Below are 24,080 nucleotides of genomic sequence, written 5' to 3'. Positions count from 1 at the left end.
CTACGACCGCCGACACCAGGATGTCTCCTTTGAAGTTGGAGACCTTGTCTACCTGGACGCCGACAACATCAAGGTCCCCGAAGCCCAGTCAAAGAAGTTGTTGCCCAAGTACCGAGGACCGTTCAAGATAGCGGCCCGACCCAGTCCCCTCAACTACCTGTTGGACTTGCCACCTGGAAGCAAGCTCCATCCTGTCTTCCATGTGTCCAAGCTGCGTCGCCACACGACCCGCAGTCCAGCACAGTTCCCCGACGCCGACGAAGGTGTCCCGGACGACGCACCACTGGAAGACGACCTCGGACAATACTATACTCAAGAATATGAAGTCGAAAGGATCGTGAGGCACAAGAAAGTGGCTGATGGGTCACTTCGGTTTTATGTCAAGTGGGTTGGTTACCCACACTCGGGCAACACATGGCAAACACTGGAGGACTTGTCCCATGCACCCGAGGAGCTGAGTAAATACGGTAAACACCTCGAGGAGCCCCAAATAAAGAGCACACGCAGGGCTCCTCGCAGGAAGCCTTCTTAAGTGTGGGAGTGTAGGAGATGGTATCTCCGACGCTGTGCTGCGCGTACTGCGCGTACTGCGCGGCGCAGTGGGTCGTGACCTGTGCTGCGCTTTGCGTTTTCACGCACCGCAGGCAGGCCACCGCAGGGTATACCTGCGGGTTGCCCCCGTTCCCCCCGTTTGTCTGGAGTTCGGTTTTATCGTGAATAAACGTAAGTGCTCCCCGAGCTCACCCGTCCGCTAGAGTAGCCTAGCACCGCCCTGTTCTGCCCCGTCCTGTCTTGTCTTGTACCCCCTCCCTCCCCGTCTTGCCCCAACGTCCCAGTAGTGGACGTTACAGGCGGGATCCAGCTTGAGGATCTAGAAAGAGGACAAACAGGACGAAAACAAGACGAGGATTTCCGATGCTACCATGTAACGTCCACTACTGGGACGTTGGGGCAAGACGGGGAGGGAGGGGGTACAAGACAAGACAGGACGGGGCAGAACAGGGCGGTGCTAGGCTACTCTAGCGGACGGGTGAGCTCGGGGAGCACTTACGTTTATTCACGATAAAACCGAACTCCAGACAAACGGGGGGAACGGGGGCAACCCGCAGGTATACCCTGCGGTGGCCTGCCTGCGGTGCGTGAAAACGCAAAGCGCAGCACAGGTCACGACCCACTGCGCCGCGCAGTACGCGCAGTACGCGCAGCACAGCGTCGGAGATACCATCTCCTACAGCCCTGATGTTCCCTCTGCCACGGAGAGGGTTGAACATCTCCAGCGGAACCTGGCACTGTTGAAGGAGAATCTTGAGAAGGCAAAGTCTGACTACAAGCACTTCTCAGATCTCCGGAGGTCCCAGGCTCCCGACTTGCGTCCGGGCGATCAAGTCTGGGTGCTGACTCGTAACATCAGCACCACTCGCCCAAGCAAGAAGCTGGATTACCAGAGGATTGGACCATTCACCATCCTCGAGGCCGTCGGGACATTGGCTTTCCGCCTGGACTTGCCAAAGGACATAAAGGTGCACCCGGTGTTCCATGTGTCTCTTCTTGAGCCCTACAAGAAGAACTCGCTTCCGGGTCGGGTGCAAGCGCCGCCCCCTGCGGTGGTCATCGATGGGAACTTGGAGTGGGAGGTCGAAGAGATCTTAGACTCCAAGTTCGTGCGCGGAAAGCTGCACTATCTCATCGATTGGAAAGGCTACCCGGTCACCGATCGAAGTTGGGAGCCCGCCGACATTGTCTTTGCCCCAACGGTGGCCGCGGAGTACCACCGACGCTACCCAGACAAGCCTGGCCCCAGGAGAACTCAAGATGGAACACGCCGTAGTTTAAGGAGGAGATAGTGTGATGACCAGCATCACAACGGACCAATGAGATTGTCCCGCATGCTCTCGCCCTCCGCACCAATCATGAGTCCCCACGTGTTTGTTTGCCCCCATGCATGAGCACGCGCCGTTGCCACCCGCGTCTACTGGTTTCCTGCCTCCCCCACCGCTCGGCACATGTCCCCGGGCTGTGCCAAGCCTCTCTCGCTTGCACACCAGCCACTCTCGCACCCCCTTCTCGCTTCTCTGTGATGCTCCACCCTTCTCGCCCACTTTTGCCCCTCGACCTTCTCCCGGTCTATAAATAGCCCTGCATGTCTGAGCCTATGTTGAACACCAGTTCGAACAAAACTTGTTCTTTGGTGTTCGGGGCTAAAAGCTAATAAAGCTCATACCAAGCACTTGGTCTTCGTCCTTGCGCTTGTTCACTCCTTACATGCCTGGCTGCTGTCCCGCCGCCTCCGCTGCTTCGCCCCCGCTGCGGCAGGCTTCGCCTCCGGGACCGCCAGACAGATAAATAGCCCGCCTTCGCCCGCTCATGTTTCTGGTCATCACCTTCGACCCCAGACACACTTGACTCTAGATCATAGCCTCGCTAAGATCAATAAAACCCTTCTCTATCTTCTTCTTTTGATCAACTCTTGATCCCGTGATCTGACAGGTGCTCACGCATCCCAACCCAGACCTACCGATCATCGTTGAGACGGACGCCAGTGACTTTGCCATCGACGCCGTGCTCTGTCAGGAAGGACCAGACGGCAGTGTACATCCAACATGCTACTTGTCGCGCAAACTCACAGCCCCCGAGATCAACCACGAGATATACGACAAAGAACTCCTGGCGATCGTCACCGCTATGAAGGAGTGGCGCCACTTCCTGGCCGGCTCCAAGCACAAGACCATAGTCCATAGCGATCACCGAAACCTTGTGTACTTCACAACCAGCCGAGTACTCAACCGCCGTCAAGCGAGATGGTCCATGTTCCTGACCGAGTTCGACTTTGAAATTGTATACAAGCCCGGCAAAGATGTGGTGGTTGCGGACGCCCTCTCCCGAAAGCCTCAGCTGGAGCTTGCCGAGGACGATCCTGCACGTCTCCAACAGAGACAAGCGATGCTCAGGCCAGAGCACTTCCGGATCGCGGCCCTCCAGGCACAGTCTCTCACAGAGTTCGAAATGAGAGTCAAGCAAGCACTGTCATCCAACCAATAGGCGCAAGAAGTGATGGCAGATCCCGCCAAGCCAATGCACAAGGCATTCAAGTGTAACGTCCACTACTGGGACGTTGGGGCAAGACGGGGAGGGAGGGGGTACAAGACAAGACAGGACGGGGCAGAACAGGGCGGTGCTAGGCTACTCTAGCGGACGGGTGAGCTCGGGGAGCACTTACGTTTATTCACGATAAAACCGAACTCCAGACAAACGGGGGGAACGGGGGCAACCCGCAGGTATACCCTGCGGTGGCCTGCCTGCGGTGCGTGAAAACGCAAAGCGCAGCACAGGTCACGACCCACTGCGCCGCGCAGTACGCGCAGTACGCGCAGCACAGCGTCGGAGATACCATCTCCTACACTCCCACACTTAAGAAGGCTTCCTGCGAGGAGCCCTGCGTGTGCTCTTTATTTGGGGCTCCTCGAGGTGTTTACCGTATTTACTCAGCTCCTCGGGTGCATGGGACAAGTCCTCCAGTGTTTGCCATGTGTTGCCCGAGTGTGGGTAACCAACCCACTTGACATAAAACCGAAGTGACCCATCAGCCACTTTCTTGTGCCTCACGATCCTTTCGACTTCATATTCTTGAGTATAGTATTGTCCGAGGTCGTCTTCCAGTGGTGCGTCGTCCGGGACACCTTCGTCGGCGTCGGGGAACTGTGCTGGACTGCGGGTCGTGTGGCGACGCAGCTTGGACACATGGAAGACAGGATGGAGCTTGCTTCCAGGTGGCAAGTCCAACAGGTAGTTGAGGGGACTGGGTCGGGCCGCTATCTTGAACGGTCCTCGGTACTTGGGCAACAACTTCTTTGACTGGGCTTCGGGGACCTTGATGTTGTCGGCGTCCAGGTAGACAAGGTCTCCAACTTCAAAGGAGACATCCTGGTGTCGGCGGTCGTAGTACTTCGCCATCACTTGTTGCGCATCCGTGAGCGCGTCGGCGATCATCTTGTGTCGGACTTGATGATCTTTGACAAAGGCACTTGGTTTGGGAGGCAATCCAGCCGTGGACTCGGTCAGTGTCAAGGAGGTGGGAACATCAGGCTGGAATCCGTAGAGCGCCTCAAAGGGGCTCAAGCCAGTTGTGCTCGACTTGGCGGTGTTGTATGCAAACTCTGCATGACTCAGCTGTATGTCCCAGTCGTCTTGGCTGGTCGAGGCGTATGTCCTCAGGTATTGCTCGAGGGTGCGGATCGTCCGCTCGGACTGTCCATCCGTTTGTTGGTGGTGCGAGGTTGACATGTTCAGCTTGGTGCCGAGATGGTCGAACAGACTTGTCCAAAACAAGGAGGTGAATCGGGGGTCTCGATCACTGACGATGGACTTTGGGAGGCCGTGGTGCTTGAACACATGCTTGAAGAACAGCAGTGCAAGGTCAGGCGCGGAGCATGTCGTCTGGCACGGCACAAAGTGTGCCATCTTGCTGAACCTGTCGACAAAGACAGCGATTGCATCGTGGTCCAACTTGGTCGTCGGTAGATGCGTGATGAGATCCATGGACATGCTGGTCCAGGGGCGGTCGGGAACAGGCAGGGGTTGCAGCAATCCTTGCTCTCGGGTCGTGCGTGACTTGACCATCTTGCAGGTATGGCAGGACTCGATGTACTTCTCGACGGTGCGCTTCATTCCAGGCCAGTATGCGACTTTGGCCAGTCGGTCGTATGTCTTCTCGACTCCAAAGTGTCCAGCGAGGGGCGAGTCGTGGACCTCTTGGAGCAACTTGGTCTTCAACGACGGAATGTCCGGCACACAGACACGGCTGTCCTTCTTCAGGAGGAGCAGGCCATCACGCACTGTGTACTCGGATGATTCGTCGTCCTTGGGGAGCTTAGACACCTTTCGGAACAGTTCTCCGAACTGTTTGTCGTTGGCGATGTTGTCTCGGACAACATCCAGCATCGTGTTGTCGACACTGACAGTCGACTCGTACAGTGACGCCAATTGGTAGTCGGGGCGTCGGGACAGTGCGTCAGGCACCACATTGAGTTTGCCTTTCTGGTATACAACCTCGTAGTTGTACTCGGCGAGGAACTCCATCCATCGCGCTTGGCGTCGGCTCAGGTTCTTCTTGGTGTCGAGGTAACGCAGTGACTGGTGGTCCGTCACAATCTTGAAGGGCTTGGCGGTACCGTGGAGGTACACTCGGAACTTCTGCAGCGCGTAGATGATCGCAAGCTGCTCCTTCTCGTGCACGGGATAGTTGATCTCGTGTTGGGACAGTTTGCGCGACTCGAAGGCAACGGGCCTTCCCTCCTGCATCAAAACAGCTCCCACCGCAAAGTCGGAGGCGTCGGTGTGCACGGAGACATCCGTGTTCGGGTCGAACACAGCGAGGACAGGAGCGTTCGTCAAGGCGTGCTTGAGGGTCTCGAACGCTTGGCGTTGTGGGTGGTCCCACACGAAGGGGCACTCTTTGCGGAGTAGGTCTGTGAGTGGACCGGCAGTGCGCGCCAGATCGGGGATGAATCGGCGGTAGTAGTTGACGAGACCGAGAAACGACTGCACGTCAGAGACGCATGCGAGCGGCGGCCACTCGACCACAGACTTGACCTTGGCGGGGTCGACTTCGATTCCTCTTCCTGAGACAACGTGTCCCAGGAACGGGACTTGATTCTTGAAGAACTCACACTTGGACAGTTTGGCATACAACTTGTGCTCGCGTAGCTTGGCCAGCACGCGGGCGACATGACCTTCATGGGTCGCTTCATCCTTGCTGTACACAAGGATATCATCCAGGTACACGATGACAGAGTTGTCGAGCTCTTGGCGGAACACATCGTTCATCAGCTGCATGAACGTGGCAGGTGCGTTCGTCAATCCGAACGGCAGCACTAGGAACTCGTACAGTCCGTAGCGAGTCCTGAAGGCGGTCTTGTGGACATCATCCTCGTGGATGCGGATCTGATGGTAGCCTGAGCGGAGGTCTATCTTGCTAAAGACCTTTGCTCCACTCAGACGATCCATCAACTCGTCGATCCTGGGCAACGGGTAGGTGTTCTTGATGGTCTGTTTGTTTAGTGCGCGATAGTCGACGCACATCCTGAGATCACCTTCTTTCTTCTTGACAAAGAGCACTGGTGCACCATACGGTGACTGGCTCGGGCGGATGAACCCATGGGCGAGGAGGTCATCCAACTGGCGCTTGAGTTCGTCCATCTCCGTCAGCGACAGTTGGTACGTCGGTCTTGACGGAGGCGACGAGCCTGGTTCGATGTCGATGCGATGATCGACGGTGCGTTGGGGTGGCAGGCATTGTGGCAACTGGTCGGGGAATACGTCCTTGTACTCGTCGAGCAGCTTGGTCACCACAGGCGGGGGACCGGGACCGGCTTGGTCGGTGTCGTCGACCTCACGCACGACACAGAGGAACGACGTGTCCTTCTTGATCAGCCTCTTGAATTGCATGGCTGAGAGGAGAGGTGGCATGTTGGGTGAGGCCATGCCCTGCAGGACAATGTCAGGGCCAACACGGACAGTGCGGCCTTTCCAGTCGACGACTGGAGTCGGCTCGGCACGAGCAAGCCAGCTCATGCCGAGGATGGCATCGAACTTGGTGTCGATCACTTGGAACAACAGGACAGGATGGTACTTGGGATGGAGGGCCACTCGCAGGACCACTTGGTGTGTGCACTGCTGCACACGATCGTCTGCAAGCGCCACACTCATCGGCGACTTCTTCTTGGTTGCATGTATGTTGAGCTCCTGGAGCAAGCGTCTGCTGACAAAGTTGCAGCTTGCTCCAGAGTCCACCATCATTCGGACGGTGTGACCTTGGACGGTGGCAGGGAGGTACAGCAGGGACTCTTCATGGTCCTCCTGCACAGCCTCCTGCACCATGACTTGACTTGGGGGAACGGGCGACACTTGGTCTTGGTTGGCTTCATCACGGCCACTCGGACATTTTGGATAGGGTTCGGCCATTGCGGGGGCCTGCGGCGTCAGCACGCCATTGCACACGACGTCCACGGCTTGCGGACACATGTCGGAAGCATCCGACACACACGACTTGACAGGGGTGAGGGCACAGGCGGTCCTGTCCCTCAAGGGTTCTTGATTTTCTTTTTTGTTTTGGTTTTCAATTTTGGTTTTCTCTTCACGTTCGTGGAGAGGCAGGCGGCTTGCGCCACCATGCACCTCTCGCACGACGCACAACACTTGGTTTGTTTCTCCTTCGGGGGAGGGGGCGAGGTGAACTTCCTCTGGAGACGCGTGGACTGCATTGAGCAATCCACGGCGTTGGTCTCCTACTAGGGCTCCAGAGCCACCTAGTAGGGTCGGCCGTTTCCCGACTTCATGGGGCACTCCTTGGCCTGGTGTCCCGGTCGGTGACAGAAGAAGCAGGAACCATGGCGGAGGTCCTCCTGCTTCTGTCTGTCCTTGGGGGAGACAGTGGCAGCTTGCTGGAACCGGGAGCGGGGAGGGCCACGAGCCTCCATGGCGTTGACGTCAACGTCCATGGGCTCAGGCATGGGTCTTGCGGGCGGGGCCGGGCGAGGCGGACGGGCTGGGACGTGATGAGACCGATGGCCGCCTGCCAGCTGCGGGTAGAACTGGCGGCCATGGTACTGGACGTTGTCGAGGTTCTCGGCAACGTCCATCATCACGTCCAGGGACTTGCGGGCATCAGGGTTGCTGGCGATGTACTCTCTGATCTTGGGCTTGAGGCCCTTCTGGAAGAGGTACATCGCATCAGCAGAGCCCAGCTCCTCAATCTGGGAGGAGAGGTCTTCAAACTCCTCGATGTAGCGGGTCACAGAACCACGCTGCACGAGAGAGTATAGCTTGTCACGGGCAATGAGTTCAGCATTGGGGCTGCCGAAGCGGCGACGGAGGCGGTCCTTGAAGTCGTCAAACACACCTTCGCTCTGCTCGTCGAACCCTTGGCGGCGGTACCAACGGTACGCCTGGTCCTTTAAGCAGAGCTTGGCGGCGACGATGTGGTGGGTGGGGGCGACTTGGGCAGCATCGAGGTAGTCCTCGAGTTGCTGCAGCCAGTCCTCCACCGAGGAGGAGCGGCTCTTCCCAGTAAACACTGGGGCACGGAAGGTCTTGAGGAAGGCTTCCGGAAGTGGGCGGGGGTTGCTCATGGCAGGGGCAGGCTCCAGGGACAGAGAGGAGAGTCGGTCGGCAAGAGAGGCGGGATCCAGCTTGAGGATCTAGAAAGAGGACAAACAGGACGAAAACAAGACGAGGATTTCCGATGCTACCATGTAACGTCCACTACTGGGACGTTGGGGCAAGACGGGGAGGGAGGGGGTACAAGACAAGACAGGACGGGGCAGAACAGGGCGGTGCTAGGCTACTCTAGCGGACGGGTGAGCTCGGGGAGCACTTACGTTTATTCACGATAAAACCGAACTCCAGACAAACGGGGGGAACGGGGGCAACCCGCAGGTATACCCTGCGGTGGCCTGCCTGCGGTGCGTGAAAACGCAAAGCGCAGCACAGGTCACGACCCACTGCGCCGCGCAGTACGCGCAGTACGCGCAGCACAGCGTCGGAGATACCATCTCCTACACAAGTCTGTCGATGGCCTCCTCTACCGCGACGAATTGCTGTACATCCCAACAACGGAGCTTCAGCTCGAAGTCCTCCGAGATTGTCATGGCTCGAAGACCGCGGGGGCATTTTGGGAGGGAAAAAACCATCGAGCTGATCACGCGAAACTACTGGTTTCCCAGGATGCACCAAATAGTGGGCAACTGCTTCAAGTCATGCGAGGTGTGTTGTCGCGCCAAGCCGGTCCGACACACACCCTACGGGTTACTGAAGCCACTCCCGATCCCAGAAGCACCATGGAGTGAAGTGTCCATGGATTTCATCGTCGAATTGCCGAAATCCGAGGGTTACGACGCCATCGTGGTCTTTGTCGATCGACTGACAACGATGGCCCACTTCCGCGCCTGCAACATCGCAATTACAGCCGAAGAGACAGCCAAGCTCTTCGTCGACACTGTGTTCTGGGAGCACGGGCCCCGAGATCCATCGTCTCGGACCGAGGCCCCCAGTTCAAGTCAGCCTCCTGGAAACGATTTCACGAGCTCCTGGGAACGCCAGTCGATCTGTCGAGTGCCTATCACTCCGAGGATGACGGACAGTCAGAGAGAGTCAACAGCGTCCTCGAGTCGCTCCTACGCTGCTGCTGCGGTTATCAACAGGATGACTGGGCATCACATCTCCCCTTGGCGGAGTTCGCATATAACAACTCGGTGCATGCGAGCACCAAAACGACCCCGTTCGATGCAAACCATGGATTCCATCCGGTGTGCGACTTCAAGACCATAACACAATCTAAGATTCCGGCAGCTGTGGAACACGTCCAGCATCTCGAGCAGGTGCTCGACGACCTCAAACAGCACCTTCGTGGAGCCCAAGAGAAGCAAAAGCGCTACGCCGACCGACACCGCAAGGCCATTAACATTCTTGTGGGGTCCAAGGTATGGTTATCGAGGCGCAACATCAGGACCCAGAGACCATGTGACACATTGGCTTGGAAACGATTGGGCCCCTTCGAGGTCATCGAGTGTATCAACGAAGTCGCATATCGCCTCCAGATGCCAAAGTCGATGGCCAAGGTCCACCCGGTGTTCCATGTCTCGCTCCTCGAGCCAGTACATGCGAACACGATTCCAGGAAGAACAGTTGCCCCTCCACCACCCATCGTGATTGAAGACCATGAAGAGTACGAAGTGGAGAGCATTTTGGATGCACGCAAGAGAGGTAGACGCGTGGGAACCTGAGGAGAATTGCACAAATGCCCCGGATGTCGTCCGAGCGTTTCATGAACGCTATCCAGACAAACACCACGGACAACTTTATCAACATCGTGCTGAGAGCGTAGGGGGAGGACTTGAGAGGGAGGTGATGTAACGGAACGTGCTACAGAGCGCAGCACGGAGGGCTGGAGAAGCTTCCAGCACCAAGCTGTACTGCGCCCCACCCGTTTGCCTTCCGCAGGCACTCGCCGGGACGCCCGCCAGTGCAGATAAAAGCTGCCTGTTGTTTGGCCTCAATAAACCAGCAGGCAAACAATGCCGTTTAACCCAGCTTGCCCCGATCGTCTTCCGCTTTTCTCCTTGCCATCTGAATTTGCCACCCTTTTTGTCATGTCCTCGCCTCTACCCAGGCCTGCTCAGTTCCATACCCACTCCATTCAGCTACTCGTTGAACTTGGCGCCTGAAACAAGTTCCATCCTGTTGTTTGGGGGGCCAAGCTACCTCGCCACATCATCCACAGACCCGCACGGACAATCCTACTCTCAGTTACACGAAGCGGAGATGGCCATGATGGACCAGATAGCGGCCGATGGATCATCCCGGTTTTATGTCAAGTGGGTTTGTTCCCCACACTCGAATTACATATGGTATTCCCTGGAGAATTCACCCCATGTTACCGTAGAGATTGTGCTTCCAATACCGTCCTGTGCTCTTCGAATCAACAAACCATGACTCACCACCGTATTGTGCTCCTGCGATCGGTTCTGTCACCGTGTTTCTTCGCGAGTTCGGCTCCGTATAAGCAGCGAGGTACTTCCCGAACTCAGTCGTCCGTTTCAGTCGCCTTGCACTGTCCATCCCTGCCTTTCCCCGCCCTGTGCCGCATCCCTTCTTGTACTGTCACAGAGACCTCGCGTGACTCATCTCCAACTGAGCTCGATGGTACCGTCATTTGACCGCTGAGGGAATTGAAGTACTCAGGGACCAGAAGAGATAATCACCAAGTCAAATACCTCCCTCCTCTTTCAATATGATCCCATCCCTCCTCTGGAACATTTCCTCCTCCCTATTGCCACAATCCCTTTCCTTGTATATCGTGACCCTTTCGTCAAAGGCCGGTCGCGCGGGACCCAATGCGATAATATTGACATTGTGCTCTCAGTATTGCGTCAGCCCACAAATGGCCTCTGGGCTCTGAATCCCGCTTCTTGGATCTCATTAACTGGCACATTAAATGCCCCTCGCTATCCTTTATTCAGCCCTTGCAATTCTATAGAATTCATCCTCGGCGGTTGGTGGCAGAATCAATTGATACGGTGATCATAGGCGATCGAGTGCCCTTCGAGCCCCTTCGTGACCCTGGCCTGCCGCTCTTTTGAACCAGTAACGAGCTACATCGATGTTTTTGGTCACGCCTCTCCCATACTGATAGCAACAGCCGAGCTGCAACTGAGCCTCTCCATTTCCTTGATTAGCCGCTTTGGTGTACCATCTGTATGCCATGGACCAGTTCTGGCTGGCACGGCTGCCTGCAGCGTAGGCATTCCCGATCTCCAATTGCGCCCACGCATGGCCGCGAAGGGCTGCCTGCCAGTTGGGGTCTTCTTCCATTCCGTCACCTGGGTTCTCGAGGGAGGTTTCCAATTCGAGACGGCGGACACCCTCAGTGAGGATATTGGACGATGCACGGCTTGCAAATCCAGAGTCGTGTTGGGGCTCCAAGGGCAGGGGGGTGTACCTGTGTTCATTCGGCGTGACCTGCCGATCAAGATCGACTGTTGGTTTGAGGACGGCCAGTCGACTGAACACCTCATCAAAGGGCGGGCGTTTGGCTGGATCCTGGTGCCAGCAGTCCCCAATAGTTGTGCATGCTGCTTCAGGGGTCCCCTCAGGAATGGCAGGGCGGAATCCTTGTAAGACTGCGACCACGACCACATCGGGAGCCATCACGTCTCCGTCGGCGGCCAAGAATATGGGGAGACAGTCCATGAGGGCCTCGCAGCAGAGAATTCCAAAGGCGTAGACATCGGTGGCGGCGGAGGCACCCTTTGGCTTTTTGAAGGATAGCATCTCGGGTGCCTTGTACATCAAGGTTCCCCCAATATACAGGGCTGGGTCGCGGGCGGTCGAAGATGATGTGGCACTCTTGGTGCGGGCAAGCCCAAAATCACAAATCAGAGCTTCAAAGCTTGGTCCAATGAGCACATTCAACGATTTGAGATCTGCATGGATGATGCTCTTGCTGTGGAGATACGCCATGCCCGAAGCGACTTCGCTCATCAAGCGGAGCTTCTCGGCCAGGGGGGCGACGGACGGGCCCGCCCAAGTACGATTTGAGGGTGCTGTTTTCCATGAAGGGCGAGACCATGAAGAGCTTCTCTACAGTGTCGCAGGCGCCGCGGAGGGGCAGGATGTGGTTGTGGCTCAGTTGATGCCATACCCGAATCTCTCTTCGAAACTCGCCAATCTCTTGTTCGAGGCAGCTGCACCTGAGTTGCTTCACGGCAACACGGGTTCCAAAGTATGTGGCAGTGTAGACATCACCGAAGCCACCAGAGCAGATGGGCTTGGCGGACCAGTTGGTGATAGATTCGGGGAAGATTCGCCAGTCTTCTACTTGGACGGATTTGGCGACAGGGGATGCATCTTGCAGTGATTCTAGGAGGGGAACGATCGTCCTGTCTTTCAGGACGGCATTGGTGGAGCTGTCGTCCCGGAGTTTCTGAAGGGCGGTGACTGCCTGGCGCTGCTGCCAGTCTTGCTGGCCGCTGACAAGAATGTCAAGTCTCTGCATGACGAGACTGTGGTTCTGCTGCATCATCGCAACAAGCTCGTTGATCTGTGTCTCGGCCAAGTCTTCGTCTTGCCTCAGGGCATGCCTGAGCTCGGCTTCGTTGAGCCGGTTGTTGCTGTCGATGGCGAGTGCCAGAACGACATTTTGCCAGAGGGACTCGAGCTCATGGCAGTACTGCTCGATTTGGCGGCGGATCTTGTCCGATTTGAAGACCCGCTGGACCTTGTGGAGGGACTGAACCTCGTTAAAATGGAATTCGAAGGATGGTATTGAAGAAGACAGTCAGCCTGTCCGCTTGCTCGGCGAATCCACGGGCATCTGTCCGAGACCGGGAGAGGGTGAACAAAATGTCAGCGGGAACGACTGGCCAGGAAGGCCCACGACTTTTGATTCTCCTCCACCTGCTGGACGGCGGTGAAGAGGGCCTTGGCGGCTTGGACGAGGCCTTGGAAGGAGCCACCGGAATGGTGGACCAGGGCAGCGATGCCGCTGACGACAATGGCGATTTCAAGAACAGGCATGGTTGGGAATCAATCCTGGGAGAGGGATATGCAATGGCGCGGCCGGTGGATGTGCAGGAGAGAGGAATCTCAGGATCGTCTCCGTGGTCAGCCCCTGTTTCAACTGGGGTTGATGCCGATGTGGCGGTGAACAGCCGCTTGTGTTGCACACCAGGACGAGACACTTGACACCCGGAATGACAGCTGGCTGTGTGGGCATCAGCCGACCTTGGTTTGGAGAGAGCGGTCTCGTCTTCTTCTTTGGAATTATCATGTCATTTGCCCAGGACGCGCTAGAATTCGACGACCCACTCCACAAATATGTCGTTGAACTTGATCTCGTGGAAGTTATACTGGCTTGGTGTTTCTCACACTAAATAATCGCGTGCAGAACGGCGAACGCATGGGTGACGGTGCTTTGTTGGTTAGTGTTGATTCCTAACTGGTGGCTGACCGGAAGCGCAGATCTGGGAGAGGAAATCGGATGAGGTGCATGCTGGATAGCGGAGATCAACAGCAAGCCGTCGGTCAGTGGGATCGTTCATGGACCCGCATAGCAGAATGAGCAAACAGGTTGGTGGCAATCGGCACCACTATGCCATCGAACGATTGAAATCAGTGAAGGTAGGACGTGCTGCTACCATTGCCGGCCTCCCGGAACGACTCGACAATGTATAATTAGTGCAAATTGGTTTCTCCAGCGGGGCAGAATGGACCACGAAAGGGAGGGAAACTGATCGAAAATGAGAGTCGATGAGAGTGCTATGGGATGATGCTGGGTGTTGGCGATTCCGAAAGCGCCTTCAATTCCACACCAATCGCAGGGACATCCTGAGCTAACGACATTGTCTGTGCATGCAACATATCTTGGTTGAGATGGTGTGGCTGGGATTGCTTGTGGGAGCACTTTCGACCAACGATTTTCAGCATCCACCAGCACAACAGGATGACCACGACGGCGATCGGATTGTCGGCACGATTGAAGGGGATGTAGGTGGTGCAGTTGTTCGTGGCTACACTGTGACCCCACTGAGATAGAGGGTCACAGCGGCTCGTTTGGAGAGTCCATGGTGGTCACCATTGCGAAATTGTTGCCAAGCATGGGAGACATCAAGTGTCTCGTGAACATGTGGGCTGGGAGATACTGTTTCGCAGACGAGCACTTTGGGATGGTGTGCAAGTATTCCCCCCGGCTCCACGTTTCGTCACTCCAGACCGTTGGAGCTGCAGCATATTGACATGGCAGAGCCATGCGCTGAATTCTAGGCCATCGAGGCGATGAAGGACGCCTGAGGTTGGCCACACGAGCCCACAAGCCCCGCTGATGAGCAACATATCCACATTCAATCCCATAATCACAGAGCTAAGTTTTGGCCGATAGGGCGCCAGAGCCATCATCAACACCAGTCCATCATCGGCCATGGGACAATACCGCTTGCTGGACTCGATTCAATTTGATTCCGTGTTCGATTCAGCTTCGACTTTCATGAGTTGTGCACGCAGTCAATCTATAAGCGGGGCAGTCTACTGATTCATAGGCTCCATTGGGCAAGACATGCGATTGATTCCCGTCCTGGTTGGCAATCTCTTTGTTTTCGCTGGCTTGGGGAGCATGGTCTTGAATACACTCGGTCGGTGTCCTGTGGCGACGAACGACTGGCATTGATGTCTCGATGTGGGAGTGTGAAGGATGCACCCGATGTGGGAGTGTGGTGCCTTTACTCGACCATCTGGACAGCTTCATGGTTTCTCGATATCAAGATACTCGACCTTGGCATCCCGACAATGTGAGCACACCTGGACGTCTCTCTGGTGGTGGATGTATTGCTCAAAGTACTTGGCGAACCTGAGTCTCCTGGGACTGGATGCACATCCCACCCTTGCTTCCAGAAGGCATTTCCAAAGGCAAATACCACTTCGGTCTCCTTGGACATACTTGCTTGGTCATGAATGCGATGAGTGGGTGGGTGTATTCAGGTTCCAGAAAAATCAACTATCCTGGCTCGATACAGGCTTCCCCGTTTCTTTCTGTAAGTGGTAGACTATCCAGTTCAACAAACCCGGTATACATTGGCACATCCCATCTATATCATCTAAGCTGACTTGGCTTTTCGAGATGCAGCCTGTGCGCCCAAGGAGAGGAACTGGTTCGAAAACCGGGTTGGAAGGTAAGCACCCGTCACATTGTCATCCGTATCCGCTTGGCGCAGGTCCGCCACCAGTGGCTCCGATGGCTGTACGAGCTCTTTCGCATGTGTGTCTCAGTGTGCATCACGAGCCCTTCGGGTCCGGCTCCAATGATGCTTTGCTCAGTTCCAGATTTGGCTCAGTTTTCGCTTTCCATTCGACTATCCACGGCCGAAAGTGAGCGCATCCGAGCGACATTCGTATCTGATCGCCGAATCCAATCCAACTCACCGAGAAGACCGAGAAAGCCAAGCCCGAGACCACAACCCAGGCACTGAAAGTATAGGAAGTAAATTAATCCAGAAATAAGAAAGACTGTCCTTCTCCGTGGTTCGCTGCACTTCCTAACATCCTGAGCCGACAGATCTCACGAGAAGGGTCTGTCCGGCCCGCCTTGTGCTTCAGTGGCAAGCCCCTCCATACTGATACTTACGGGACAACCTTGGTAATGCTGTTGAAGCCGACGACAAGGTACGATCCAAAGCTACCAACTGTTCTCGACAAGGTAGGGAGCAACCACAGTCAGCAAGTACCTTGACTCCGCCGACAGTCAAACACGGGGTGCCCGTGGCTCCGTATTGCCCCATAGGGCTAGCGCGAGCGAGTGTATCATAACGAGCCCCTTGCCCAACCCTCCTTGGTCCAGGGACGATCTAGCTGATCAAGGGTCACCATTCACAATCTCCTTACCATATCCCACAATCTGCATCCTGTTTTCCGGGCATCATACAGAGCTGTTAGTCAACCTGATAGTGGTATCGAATTCCGTACGAAGCGAATGACCCTGCCGCAGTCGACCGGATCAAGCACACACATCTGACTGGCCGATGGGACGGATCTGCACTTAATCGTGGCAGGATGGCACAGATCATCCTTGGCAGAGCTGGGCTTGCTGTTTACGCAGCACTATAACCCAACGGTCGAGTGCTTAGCTCTGATCAGGGTGGCGATTACAAACGAAATGATCATGCTGACGTACACTGGCGAGAACGGCGCGAAAATTTCTGAATAAGGCTCGATCGATTTCCATTCTTCAGCTTCCAGGAATTCAAGGATTTCCGATGCGCGGGGCTTGAACTCCACATATCGCACTTGAACAAGCATCCGATTTAGATGTTGGCGAGCCTGGCCCAGGTTTCAGATCGAAATACCACTGCCGATGACAGATGGACAAGCATACCTGATTTGTCCGAAATATAGTAATAAGATGGCAACCTGCGAATATAATGGCGACAGTTCAGATGAGACACCGCGTTCAGGTGGGCGAAGGCTTTGGCGTCAACTCGGTGGCAGGCCGTGTCGATATTCAAGCCTTTGGTGCAATGCCCTCGAGCTCGCACCTGGAGAGCTGGAAGCGGACAGTGGCACGAGGACTATTGTCGATGTTGACGCGGGCGATTCGGAGGTTGGGGAATCGAGACTCGGCTTCCTCCGCAGCAATTTCAAATTCACTCGAGACCTGCTTGCAGTAGAGACACCATGGGGCGTAACTAGCGACAGAGAGAGGGAGCGATGACGGTGAGTTCATCAGAGAGTGGGAAAGCCGACTGGATTCTGGAACGACAGCTATCGGCGGGATGCTTGCTCTTGCTGAAGAGTCAGCGATTCTAGCTGCGAATCTCAACGGGTGTTCTGGTCCGATTGGTGGCAGCGTCGGGTACGAGTCGGGAGTCGCGATCATTGAAAGTGGCTGGCCCACATCAAATCAATGCCACCAACGGTCGCGATTGCGATCATAAGCCTCCGCGGTCTCTGGGATTATCCCGACCAGTTCTATGTGTCGTGGGAAGGCGAGTCCCCTGGCAAGGTGGGAGGAGGAATAATGACTCCAGAGGGTGAGGCCGCATTATCGGGTCAGAGACTGAGAGTACGTACAATTCCACGAGCCACTCCCCGGAAGTGAGCAAATCATCCAGGGAGCTGTCATCGACCTGGACCACTTTGGAGTCTGGGAAGAGGTTTGAGGGGACGGGGCCAGAGCGGGAGGCGGCCGCGGCAAGCGCGAACCAGCACAGGGAAACCCATATGAGGAGCGAGAAGAGACGGGGCATTGGTGCAGAAGGATGGCGAGGCAGTGTCGCAGCAAGAAGCGGATCTCGAGCAGCAGGGAGACGAGCAGCCAGCCAGGAGACGAGTGCCAACCTGCCAGGAGACCGGTTTTCGGCAGCAGCCAGGAGAGAGAGCGAGCCCCGGCGGCGCCGCCCGGGCGCCCACCCGGCACGTGGGCGGGCGTTCTGGATCGAATGCGGTGCGCAGCTGATCGTTTCGGGGCATATGAATCGCGCCAGCCAGGGCGCGTGTGCGACGCCGGCGCAAGCCCCAGCCCCAGCCCCAGCCCTATTTTTTTTTTCTCATGACCAGCAATTTTTTTCGCGAGATCTCTCTTCTGGACTGGCATAGCCGCGACGCTCTCGGTCGCAAAGCGAGATGGCGGGCGAGAGGGTGCCCGAGGCGCCAGGCGAGACGACAGACGAGACGACAGAGGACAGAGGACAGACGAGACGGCAAATGGGTGGGAATGGATCATGTCTTGGTGTGGCATGACAGCTGGATATATAGCGCGTCTGGATGTCATGCGGCATATTATGCTCTATGGCCACCTTTTGATAATTGGTTGTCGTATCGCATCCTGCGGCCATACTGGATCTGCACCGCAGACTGCCCGAGCATGCAGCAGCTCGAGTGTGAGGCCACGGCGAATCGCCCTCGTTCCTGCGGCCTCCTGTTGCTACTGACTTGGCCTCCTTCTCGATTCAACCCACCGCATGCATCCTGTTCTCGCCACCGGCTTCTTGTTTCCAGCACGGTTCCCGTCGCTGCTCCCGCTGTTCTCGTCGCTGTTCGCTGTCCTCTCGGCGCCTCGGTTTCTCGCCGAGCGAGACCGGCCCCTCTCGTCCCGCGTCTCGCTCTGGTCTCGCCCGCATCTCGCTTTCGACCTCGCCTCTTTTAGTGCCGCTGTCCGTCCTCGACTTGGCCGCTTGCTCTTTCGTCCATCGCCCTCCTCATCTCCATCACCCGTGCTGCACAAATGGCTGACATCCCTACCTTCAAACTCGTCCTTGGTACGTCTCTGTCTGTCTTTCTTGCTCTGCCGGCACTCTTTGGACAGCATGTCCTGCCGCTTCGCTGCATCTCGGTCATTCGGCCTCCGACCCGAGAACCCGAACACCCATGAACCCGAGATCGGTCCGGTTGCTCGCTGGGCAAATATCGCAAGCTGCTCCTGGACCTTTCCAATGCTTGGAGCCCGTTTATTGCTTGTATTCGGCCTGAATATCCTGGTCTTCATGGCCTCGGTGCCATCTGGGACTGGTCAGCTCTGGGCTGGGCTGGCTTTTCGATCGATCTCGGGAGGATCGACTGATCGCTCAAGCTCGTTGATGATCCGGAGGTGTTTGCAGCGTCGGCGGTCTCGACCACCACCGTGAGCATTATGCAGGCCCAGTCTCGGTGTCCATCTCCGAGCCGGCTCTCATCACCTGTATCTCATGCATCACACACTCACGCATCCATTGCCATCTTCCATCCTCGCTGTGGGCTCCCGCTCGTGCTGCATCCACACCTCCCTGGCTCTCTGTTCGTCCTCGGTGGATTCCCAAACCTTGCAGTCGGTGACGGTGGAACGGGCAAGACCACCTTCGTCAAGCGCCACTTGACTGGTGAATTCGAGAAGAAGTACATCGGTAGGCCAGCTTGCTCTTGGCCATGCTTGACCCGTTTGCTGTTTCTCCACCAGAACACCCGATGGCAACGTCTCAGGATGTCCCCTGTGGCCCTTGGGCTCGTCCATTCACTGTGGCGCTGCGATCCCTTGCCGAGCTCTCTGGTTTTCTAATCCAAACATGATCAACAACTCCTCGCACAATCAGCTACTCTTGGTGTCGAGGTCCACCCCCTCTCTTTCCACACCAACTTTGGCACCATTGTGTTCAACACCTGGGATACGTACGTAGTTCGGCCCGGATCGGACTGTCCTCGGCATCTCTGTCTCCCTCAGCGCCATTAATACCCTACGCTTTTGGTCATGCTTCACGAACCACCCATCGTCTCTCCCAATGGCATGCATGTGATCAGTGCTGTAAGTACCGATTGAGGCTGTGCACCGTTTATTGTTTCTCCAACAAGCACTGTCCCGCCGTGTCCTGCATTTTGCCATCGATCCTGCGGTAGTTTTGCTCATTTCCTCTCTAACCTGGTGCTCTAGGGTCAAGAAAAGTTTGGTGGTCTCCGTGATGGCTACTAGTAAGTCCGCTGGTCGCGCTTTTGTGTCTGCAAGGACTGCTTGGATTTTGCTGTTGGATGCGGCTCTTTCGAACACAGCTATTTCCAGCGTCATCGCGTCTTGGCGACGTTTCCTTTCGACCCCTGGACTGCACCACCGATCGTTGCTGACTCGGCATTCTGACTGCCGCTTCCCAGCATTCAGGGACAGTGCGCCATCATCATGTTCGATGTCACTGCTCGTATCACCTACAAGAACGTCCCCAACTGGCACCGTGATCTTGTCCGTGTCTGCGAAAACATCCCCATTGTTCTCTGCGGCAACAAGGTCGACATCAAGGTAAGGCACTTTCCAGCGGCTCGAGGCATTCCACCCGCCTCGCTCTCCCTTGCTGCTTCTCTGACACGCGCCTCAACAACAGGAGCGAAAGGTCAAGGCCAAGGCCATCACCTTCCACCGCAAGAAGAACCTCCAGTACTACGATATCAGTGCTAAGAGCAACTACAACTTTGAGAAGCCCTTCTTGTGGCTGGCTCGCAAGCTCGTTGGGTAAGCCCCTCCCTCCCTCGTCCCGCGCGTGGAGCCCGACGTAGCGATTGGCGTGGCCCACGTTCTGTCGAGTCAGTGACCAGCGGCCCTCGCCGTCTGCCCAGCGACTGCTTCTCGTCGAGTCTGCGGCGTTACTGTACCAGTGTGCTCCCGACTCATCCAAACCCTCTGTTGCCTCCCCGTCCCCCAGAAACCCCAACCTCGAGTTCATTGCCGCTCCCGCTATTGCTCCTCCGGAAGTCATCATCGACCCCGAGCTCCTGGCCACCTACAACCGCGAGCTCGAGGAGGCCGCTGCCGCTCCTGTCCCCGAGGGCGATGGTATGTGTCTGTTAGCCCTTATGCCGCGCCCCCTGAATGCCATCGCTGGTCGCACGCTTTATTCTGTCGATGTTCACTGACCACTTTCCCTTCCTGGAACCGGGTCTCGCTCCCCCCCGTAGATGATGACTTGTAAATATATCTGATCTATCGTGAAACACACACTCGGTCCGTCGAGGCTCAAGCGCCCATCATCCGCCTCCTCCGTCCACAGCCGCCGTGGACAACCAACTGGTCCTCCCTCCGGGATCGTCGGTCTCGTCGCAAGGATCAGCCACAGCCGTGTGATGCTGTAGACTAGAGCCCTCAATTATCCTCCACCCCTTCGATCTGCTTTTGATATATCGACCCTTCCCCCGCACGAGCTTTGCCCTTCTCTTCCCTTCTCTTCCCCGCGCATTCCCCTTTATTATTGCAGTCACGGCTTCCCTCGGCCACCTTCCCGGCGGTCGATTGAAGAAAATACAAGCTAGCGAATCACCCCCCTCTCCCTCAAAATATCAGCGTTGCCGATGTTGCTGATGGTGGCGTTTGTCCGTCGTGCAGGCATCCGTCCGGGCAATCGCACCAATATCTGGGCCTTTGGCTTGTCTTCATCTCCAACCGATTTGATGCATTTCGATCGTCCGTGCTGACAAGCTGGCTGGACCGGCTGTGGCGCGGGTTCGGTGAATGCTGCATGACCCATTTGTTCGCTTGCATCCTCCCGCTGAAACCAGAGGACTGGGCACCCAAGTCGCAGGCATCGCCAGGCCAGCCAAGCTTTCGCACAGGCACACCTCCCGCTTCCCGATCTCGCCTCTCAATCGCGATCACTGGCCGCTGATCCATCTCCGTTCACCATGCGTCTTTCCATCCTGGCCGCCCCGCTTGCTGCTCCATCGCGGGCGCTTCGAGGTAGTCTCGGTCTGCAATCGCACCGACGCTGGATCCACCAGCCTTGCGGACCGCTGCGTCCATCCCGAGTTGCTAGAGACTCCACCATCCCCGTCCTTCGGGCCTCCGGCTCTCCACCGAGCACCGCGGCCGCACAGATCCGATCGGCCTCCACTTTTCCATCGTCATCGCGCACCAGCGGCGGGTGGCTGTGGATATTTCCGGTTATCACCTTTGGACTTGGCTGTTGGCAGGTCTATCGCCTGCAGTGGAAGTTGGACTTGATTCAGACGCTTGAAGCCCGATTCAAAGATCAAGCCCAGCCCGTCACGTAATGCAGTCGTCTGTTTCTTGTTCTGGGGCACCCGAGCGGCCAACGCCGTGCCCGTGTGGTTGGATCAACTGTCGATCGCATAAACTCCTCGGCTTCGACTGAGTGTATGTTCCAGATTGATGTCTAACATTTACCACACTCCGATCGAATGGCCAATGTCCATCCTCATACTTGATCCCCTGCAACAACCACCGCAATACCAACATCGGCCCGCCATTCCAGTCAGCTCGACGAAGCCGTGAGCGCCGACCAGGAATATCAACGCCTCCTCCTCGCTGGCGAGTTTTGTTACGGCGACGAGATCTTCATTGGCCCTCGTGGTGCCAGTCTCGTCCGGCTGCCCAACCAGCCCGGAAGCGGCGTCGGGCGAAACCCTGTAGGCTATTTCATCCTCACGCCCTTCCAAATCTCGAACGGCGGGCCACGCATTCTCGTCAATCGAGGCTGGATCCCAAAGGAGGCCAAGGAGTTGTCGAACTCGAGCTTTGGCCAGGTCCCTGGAAAGGTGACCATCGAAGGCATCCGGCGCAGTGGCGAGAGCGGCGACGTCATGCCCAAGAACGTCCCTGGTAAGTGAGCTGCCGGCACCTTCGCAGACTTTGGAGACTCATTCTGAAGAGCAGGGCCCGGCGCGACTGCTAATGAGCGCCGCCCCGTTCGTTTCTTGCAGATAAAGACGAGTGGTACTGGATCGACCTGCCACTGGTGGCTTACTTGACGGATAGCAAGGCGATTCTGGTGGATATGATTGCCGGTATGCCCCCCCCCACGAGCCGTCGTTTCTGAAAAGCGTTCGTGGCCGAATCTTCCCGCATTGGCGAGCTTGTTGTTATCCTGGATGCCCAATGATGTGCCGGCGACTGAATCATCATCATGGAATCGCTTTGCGTGGCAGGACTTCCCTCGAATGAGCCTTTCGAGAAGAGAGGTAATCCCATCCTCAAGCAGCCTGGATTCAACTTGAGCAACAACCACCTGTCCTATGCCATCACTTGGTTCGGCCTTTCGCTGTTTTCGTCCTTGGCGCTCAAGGGCAAGTTCAGGTATCGGCGCCTGTGACGTTCGCACTCGAACTCCCACAGTCCTGACTCTGGAAACTGTTTGCGAAGGGTATGCCGGTGGATGCGGGTGCATGCTGGAGAATATGGCGAATACTCTCAGCCCCTCATGGCAGGTTCACCAGTGAGCCGTACTTGCGACCACATTGTGCATCCGATAAAGTGTATTGGACGACACAAACGCAGTACCCGACCTCTGGGCGCAGCCGACGCCGGGAATACAGTGGATGAAAGACTCTAATTGCTCTTGAACAGGGCCAGGGTAAAGTTCTGGTCGGGACGAATGGTGATGGAGCTGGCAGGGAGTGGAGGCAGGTCAGCTCCAGCCAGATCGGGTGCTGCGATAAAAGTGGCCTCGCAATGACGGGAAATGCAAAGCGTTGCAAGGGTCAAGTAATGGCGAAACGGACAGAGGCTGCTTACGAGGTTTCGGTCTCAATCCGAATGGTGATCTTGTCCGATGGCGAGCCCGAGAGCAGCGAGGCTCTGGAGGCGATCGAAGCGGCTTGCGGAGCAACAGCACGGGGAGCCTGTCCTTTGGCTTGTGGATGACCAGACGAATCGACCAAGATGATGGATAGCGGGACGGACCGGGTGAGCCAAGAGAAGCAAGCAAGCAAGCCAAGCTGACGTGAAAATGAAACGGTGGCTCACCTCCCAGGCAAAGCCCTTCGGAATCGACCAAGAGAACGCCGTATGGACGAGGATCTTCGGACTGAAGACTGGAGGACATGAATAGGCGAATCAATCAAACCGTGAAAGGATCCGGATGGTCAGCCGGGCGATTCAAGGCCGGAGCAGGAGCAGAGGCAGTTGAAACAGAGCCCGTGGAATCAAGTTTGCCGAATGCCAGACGAGTGGTGACGACAGCGACGACGACGATGGCAGGCAGTTAAAGCATACGCACATGCTCTCCAGAGCCTGGTCGATACCGCTTTCCATGGTGGAGGGTCGGGCGGGACAGCGATGCGCGAGCGATGGGGAGGCAGGAGGACAGAGACGGAGAAGGGCGGCAGCGGCGGGTTGAAGACCACGGACCCGGACAGAGCCAGGCGGGCCGGGTAATCAAATGCGGGCCAGACGAGGACGATATCCATGTGATATCATCGATGTGATATCATCGATGTGATGTTATCGATGGGATGTTATCCATGGGATGTTATCGATGTGATGTTATCGATGTGATGAGATTATTGCAGTCTATCCAACAAATAACGGGACACCCTTGATTTTGACCATTGGTCGAATATTTTGTTACCCAATGTTATCGCGCACTGGCCACGACCATTCGCCAGTGCGTCCAAGAGCACCATTCACCGCCCGCACTCCGAGACCAGTATGCATGTCGATTGTGGAGACCGGAGAGCGACCGGTGGTGTTCACTCGGAGGTTGTCAAATTGATCTGTTGAATTGCATGTATCTCCATTGGACGCAATCTCAGCACATACGACATGTTCATGGAATGTAGTGTCTCATGAATAA

At 56.4% G+C, this 24,080-nt stretch overlaps 5 protein-coding genes across 5 annotated transcripts; 2 read left to right on the top strand and 3 right to left on the bottom strand.

Annotated features, from left to right (window-relative positions):
* Positions 1-10,196: 10,196 nt before the first annotated feature.
* BJ171DRAFT_589187 (kinase-like domain-containing protein) lies at positions 10,197-13,071 on the bottom strand (the record flags this gene model as incomplete). Its single annotated transcript, XM_053114456.1, has 4 exons — positions 10,197-10,233; positions 11,246-11,998; positions 12,087-12,790; positions 12,952-13,071. The coding sequence occupies 4 exons, from the start codon at positions 13,069-13,071 to the stop codon at positions 10,197-10,199; spliced, it is 1,614 nt and encodes a 537-aa protein (XP_052962064.1).
* A 1,930-nt stretch (positions 13,072-15,001) lies between these two features.
* BJ171DRAFT_533829 (thioredoxin-like protein) lies at positions 15,002-17,376 on the bottom strand. The gene is made up of 8 exons (XM_053112819.1): positions 17,113-17,376; positions 16,578-16,727; positions 16,418-16,452; positions 16,217-16,328; positions 15,928-15,947; positions 15,671-15,728; positions 15,469-15,511; positions 15,002-15,194 (listed from the first exon to the last, which is right to left on the bottom strand). The coding sequence occupies exons 1-8, from the start codon at positions 17,286-17,288 to the stop codon at positions 15,144-15,146; spliced, it is 645 nt and encodes a 214-aa protein (XP_052962063.1). The 5' UTR covers positions 17,289-17,376; the 3' UTR covers positions 15,002-15,143.
* Positions 17,377-18,220: 844 nt separating this feature from the next.
* Positions 18,221-20,829, top strand: BJ171DRAFT_313991 (P-loop containing nucleoside triphosphate hydrolase protein). Its single transcript, XM_053107116.1, has 8 exons — positions 18,221-18,299; positions 18,846-18,920; positions 19,107-19,186; positions 19,442-19,479; positions 19,657-19,798; positions 19,881-20,008; positions 20,199-20,329; positions 20,452-20,829. Exons 1-8 carry the CDS (start codon positions 18,266-18,268, stop codon positions 20,463-20,465), a joined length of 642 nt encoding a protein of 213 aa, XP_052962062.1. The 5' UTR covers positions 18,221-18,265; the 3' UTR covers positions 20,466-20,829.
* A 95-nt stretch (positions 20,830-20,924) lies between these two features.
* BJ171DRAFT_533823 (SURF1 family-domain-containing protein) lies at positions 20,925-22,758 on the top strand. Its single transcript, XM_053112818.1, has 4 exons — positions 20,925-21,536; positions 21,762-22,108; positions 22,210-22,293; positions 22,435-22,758. The coding sequence occupies exons 1-4, from the start codon at positions 21,172-21,174 to the stop codon at positions 22,596-22,598; spliced, it is 960 nt and encodes a 319-aa protein (XP_052962061.1). The 5' UTR covers positions 20,925-21,171; the 3' UTR covers positions 22,599-22,758.
* On the bottom strand, positions 22,759-23,695 carry BJ171DRAFT_533821 (uncharacterized protein). The gene is made up of 4 exons (XM_053112817.1): positions 23,505-23,695; positions 23,252-23,319; positions 23,021-23,138; positions 22,759-22,892 (listed from the first exon to the last, which is right to left on the bottom strand). Exons 1-4 carry the CDS (start codon positions 23,537-23,539, stop codon positions 22,835-22,837), a joined length of 279 nt encoding a protein of 92 aa, XP_052962060.1. The 5' UTR covers positions 23,540-23,695; the 3' UTR covers positions 22,759-22,834.
* Between the last annotated feature and the right edge of the window lie 385 nt (positions 23,696-24,080).

Source organism: Polychytrium aggregatum, assembly GCF_025602895.1.
Source record: "Polychytrium aggregatum strain JEL109 chromosome Unknown BJ171scaffold_91, whole genome shotgun sequence".
In the NCBI taxonomy this organism is placed as follows: Eukaryota; Fungi; Chytridiomycota; class Chytridiomycetes; order Polychytriales; genus Polychytrium; species Polychytrium aggregatum.
The sequence above is the reverse complement of the archived record's forward strand: the minus strand, read 5'-3'. Positions and strand labels throughout refer to the sequence as shown.

Excerpts from the sequence above, each read along its gene's own strand:
- BJ171DRAFT_533829 (XM_053112819.1), bottom strand. The coding sequence starts at position 17,288 with ATGCCCCGTCTCTTCTCGCTCCTCATATGGGTTTCCCTGTGCTGGTTC. Across the intron at positions 16,329-16,417 it reads CTATATTTCGGACAAATCAG|TGCGATATGTGGAGTTCAAG; the intron begins GTATGCTTGTCC and ends TGCTTGTTCAAG. Across the intron at positions 15,512-15,670 it reads AGCATTACCAAGGTTGTCCC|TGCCTGGGTTGTGGTCTCGG; the intron begins GTAAGTATCAGT and ends CTATACTTTCAG.
- BJ171DRAFT_313991 (XM_053107116.1), top strand. The coding sequence starts at position 18,266 with ATGGCTGACATCCCTACCTTCAAACTCGTCCTTG. Across the intron at positions 19,480-19,656 it reads GGTCTCCGTGATGGCTACTA|CATTCAGGGACAGTGCGCCA; the intron begins GTAAGTCCGCTG and ends GCCGCTTCCCAG. Across the intron at positions 20,009-20,198 it reads CTGGCTCGCAAGCTCGTTGG|AAACCCCAACCTCGAGTTCA; the intron begins GTAAGCCCCTCC and ends CCCGTCCCCCAG.
- BJ171DRAFT_533823 (XM_053112818.1), top strand. The coding sequence starts at position 21,172 with ATGCGTCTTTCCATCCTGGCCGCCCCGCTTGCTGCTCCATCGCGGGCG. Across the intron at positions 22,109-22,209 it reads CATGCCCAAGAACGTCCCTG|ATAAAGACGAGTGGTACTGG; the intron begins GTAAGTGAGCTG and ends CGTTTCTTGCAG. Across the intron at positions 22,294-22,434 it reads TCTGGTGGATATGATTGCCG|GACTTCCCTCGAATGAGCCT; the intron begins GTATGCCCCCCC and ends TTTGCGTGGCAG.
- BJ171DRAFT_533821 (XM_053112817.1), bottom strand. The coding sequence starts at position 23,539 with ATGGAAAGCGGTATCGACCAGGCTCTGGAGAGCAT. Across the intron at positions 23,139-23,251 it reads CGAAGGGCTTTGCCTGGGAG|CCAAAGGACAGGCTCCCCGT; the intron begins GTGAGCCACCGT and ends GTCATCCACAAG. Across the intron at positions 22,893-23,020 it reads CGGATTGAGACCGAAACCTC|CTCCATCACCATTCGTCCCG; the intron begins GTAAGCAGCCTC and ends ACTCCCTGCCAG.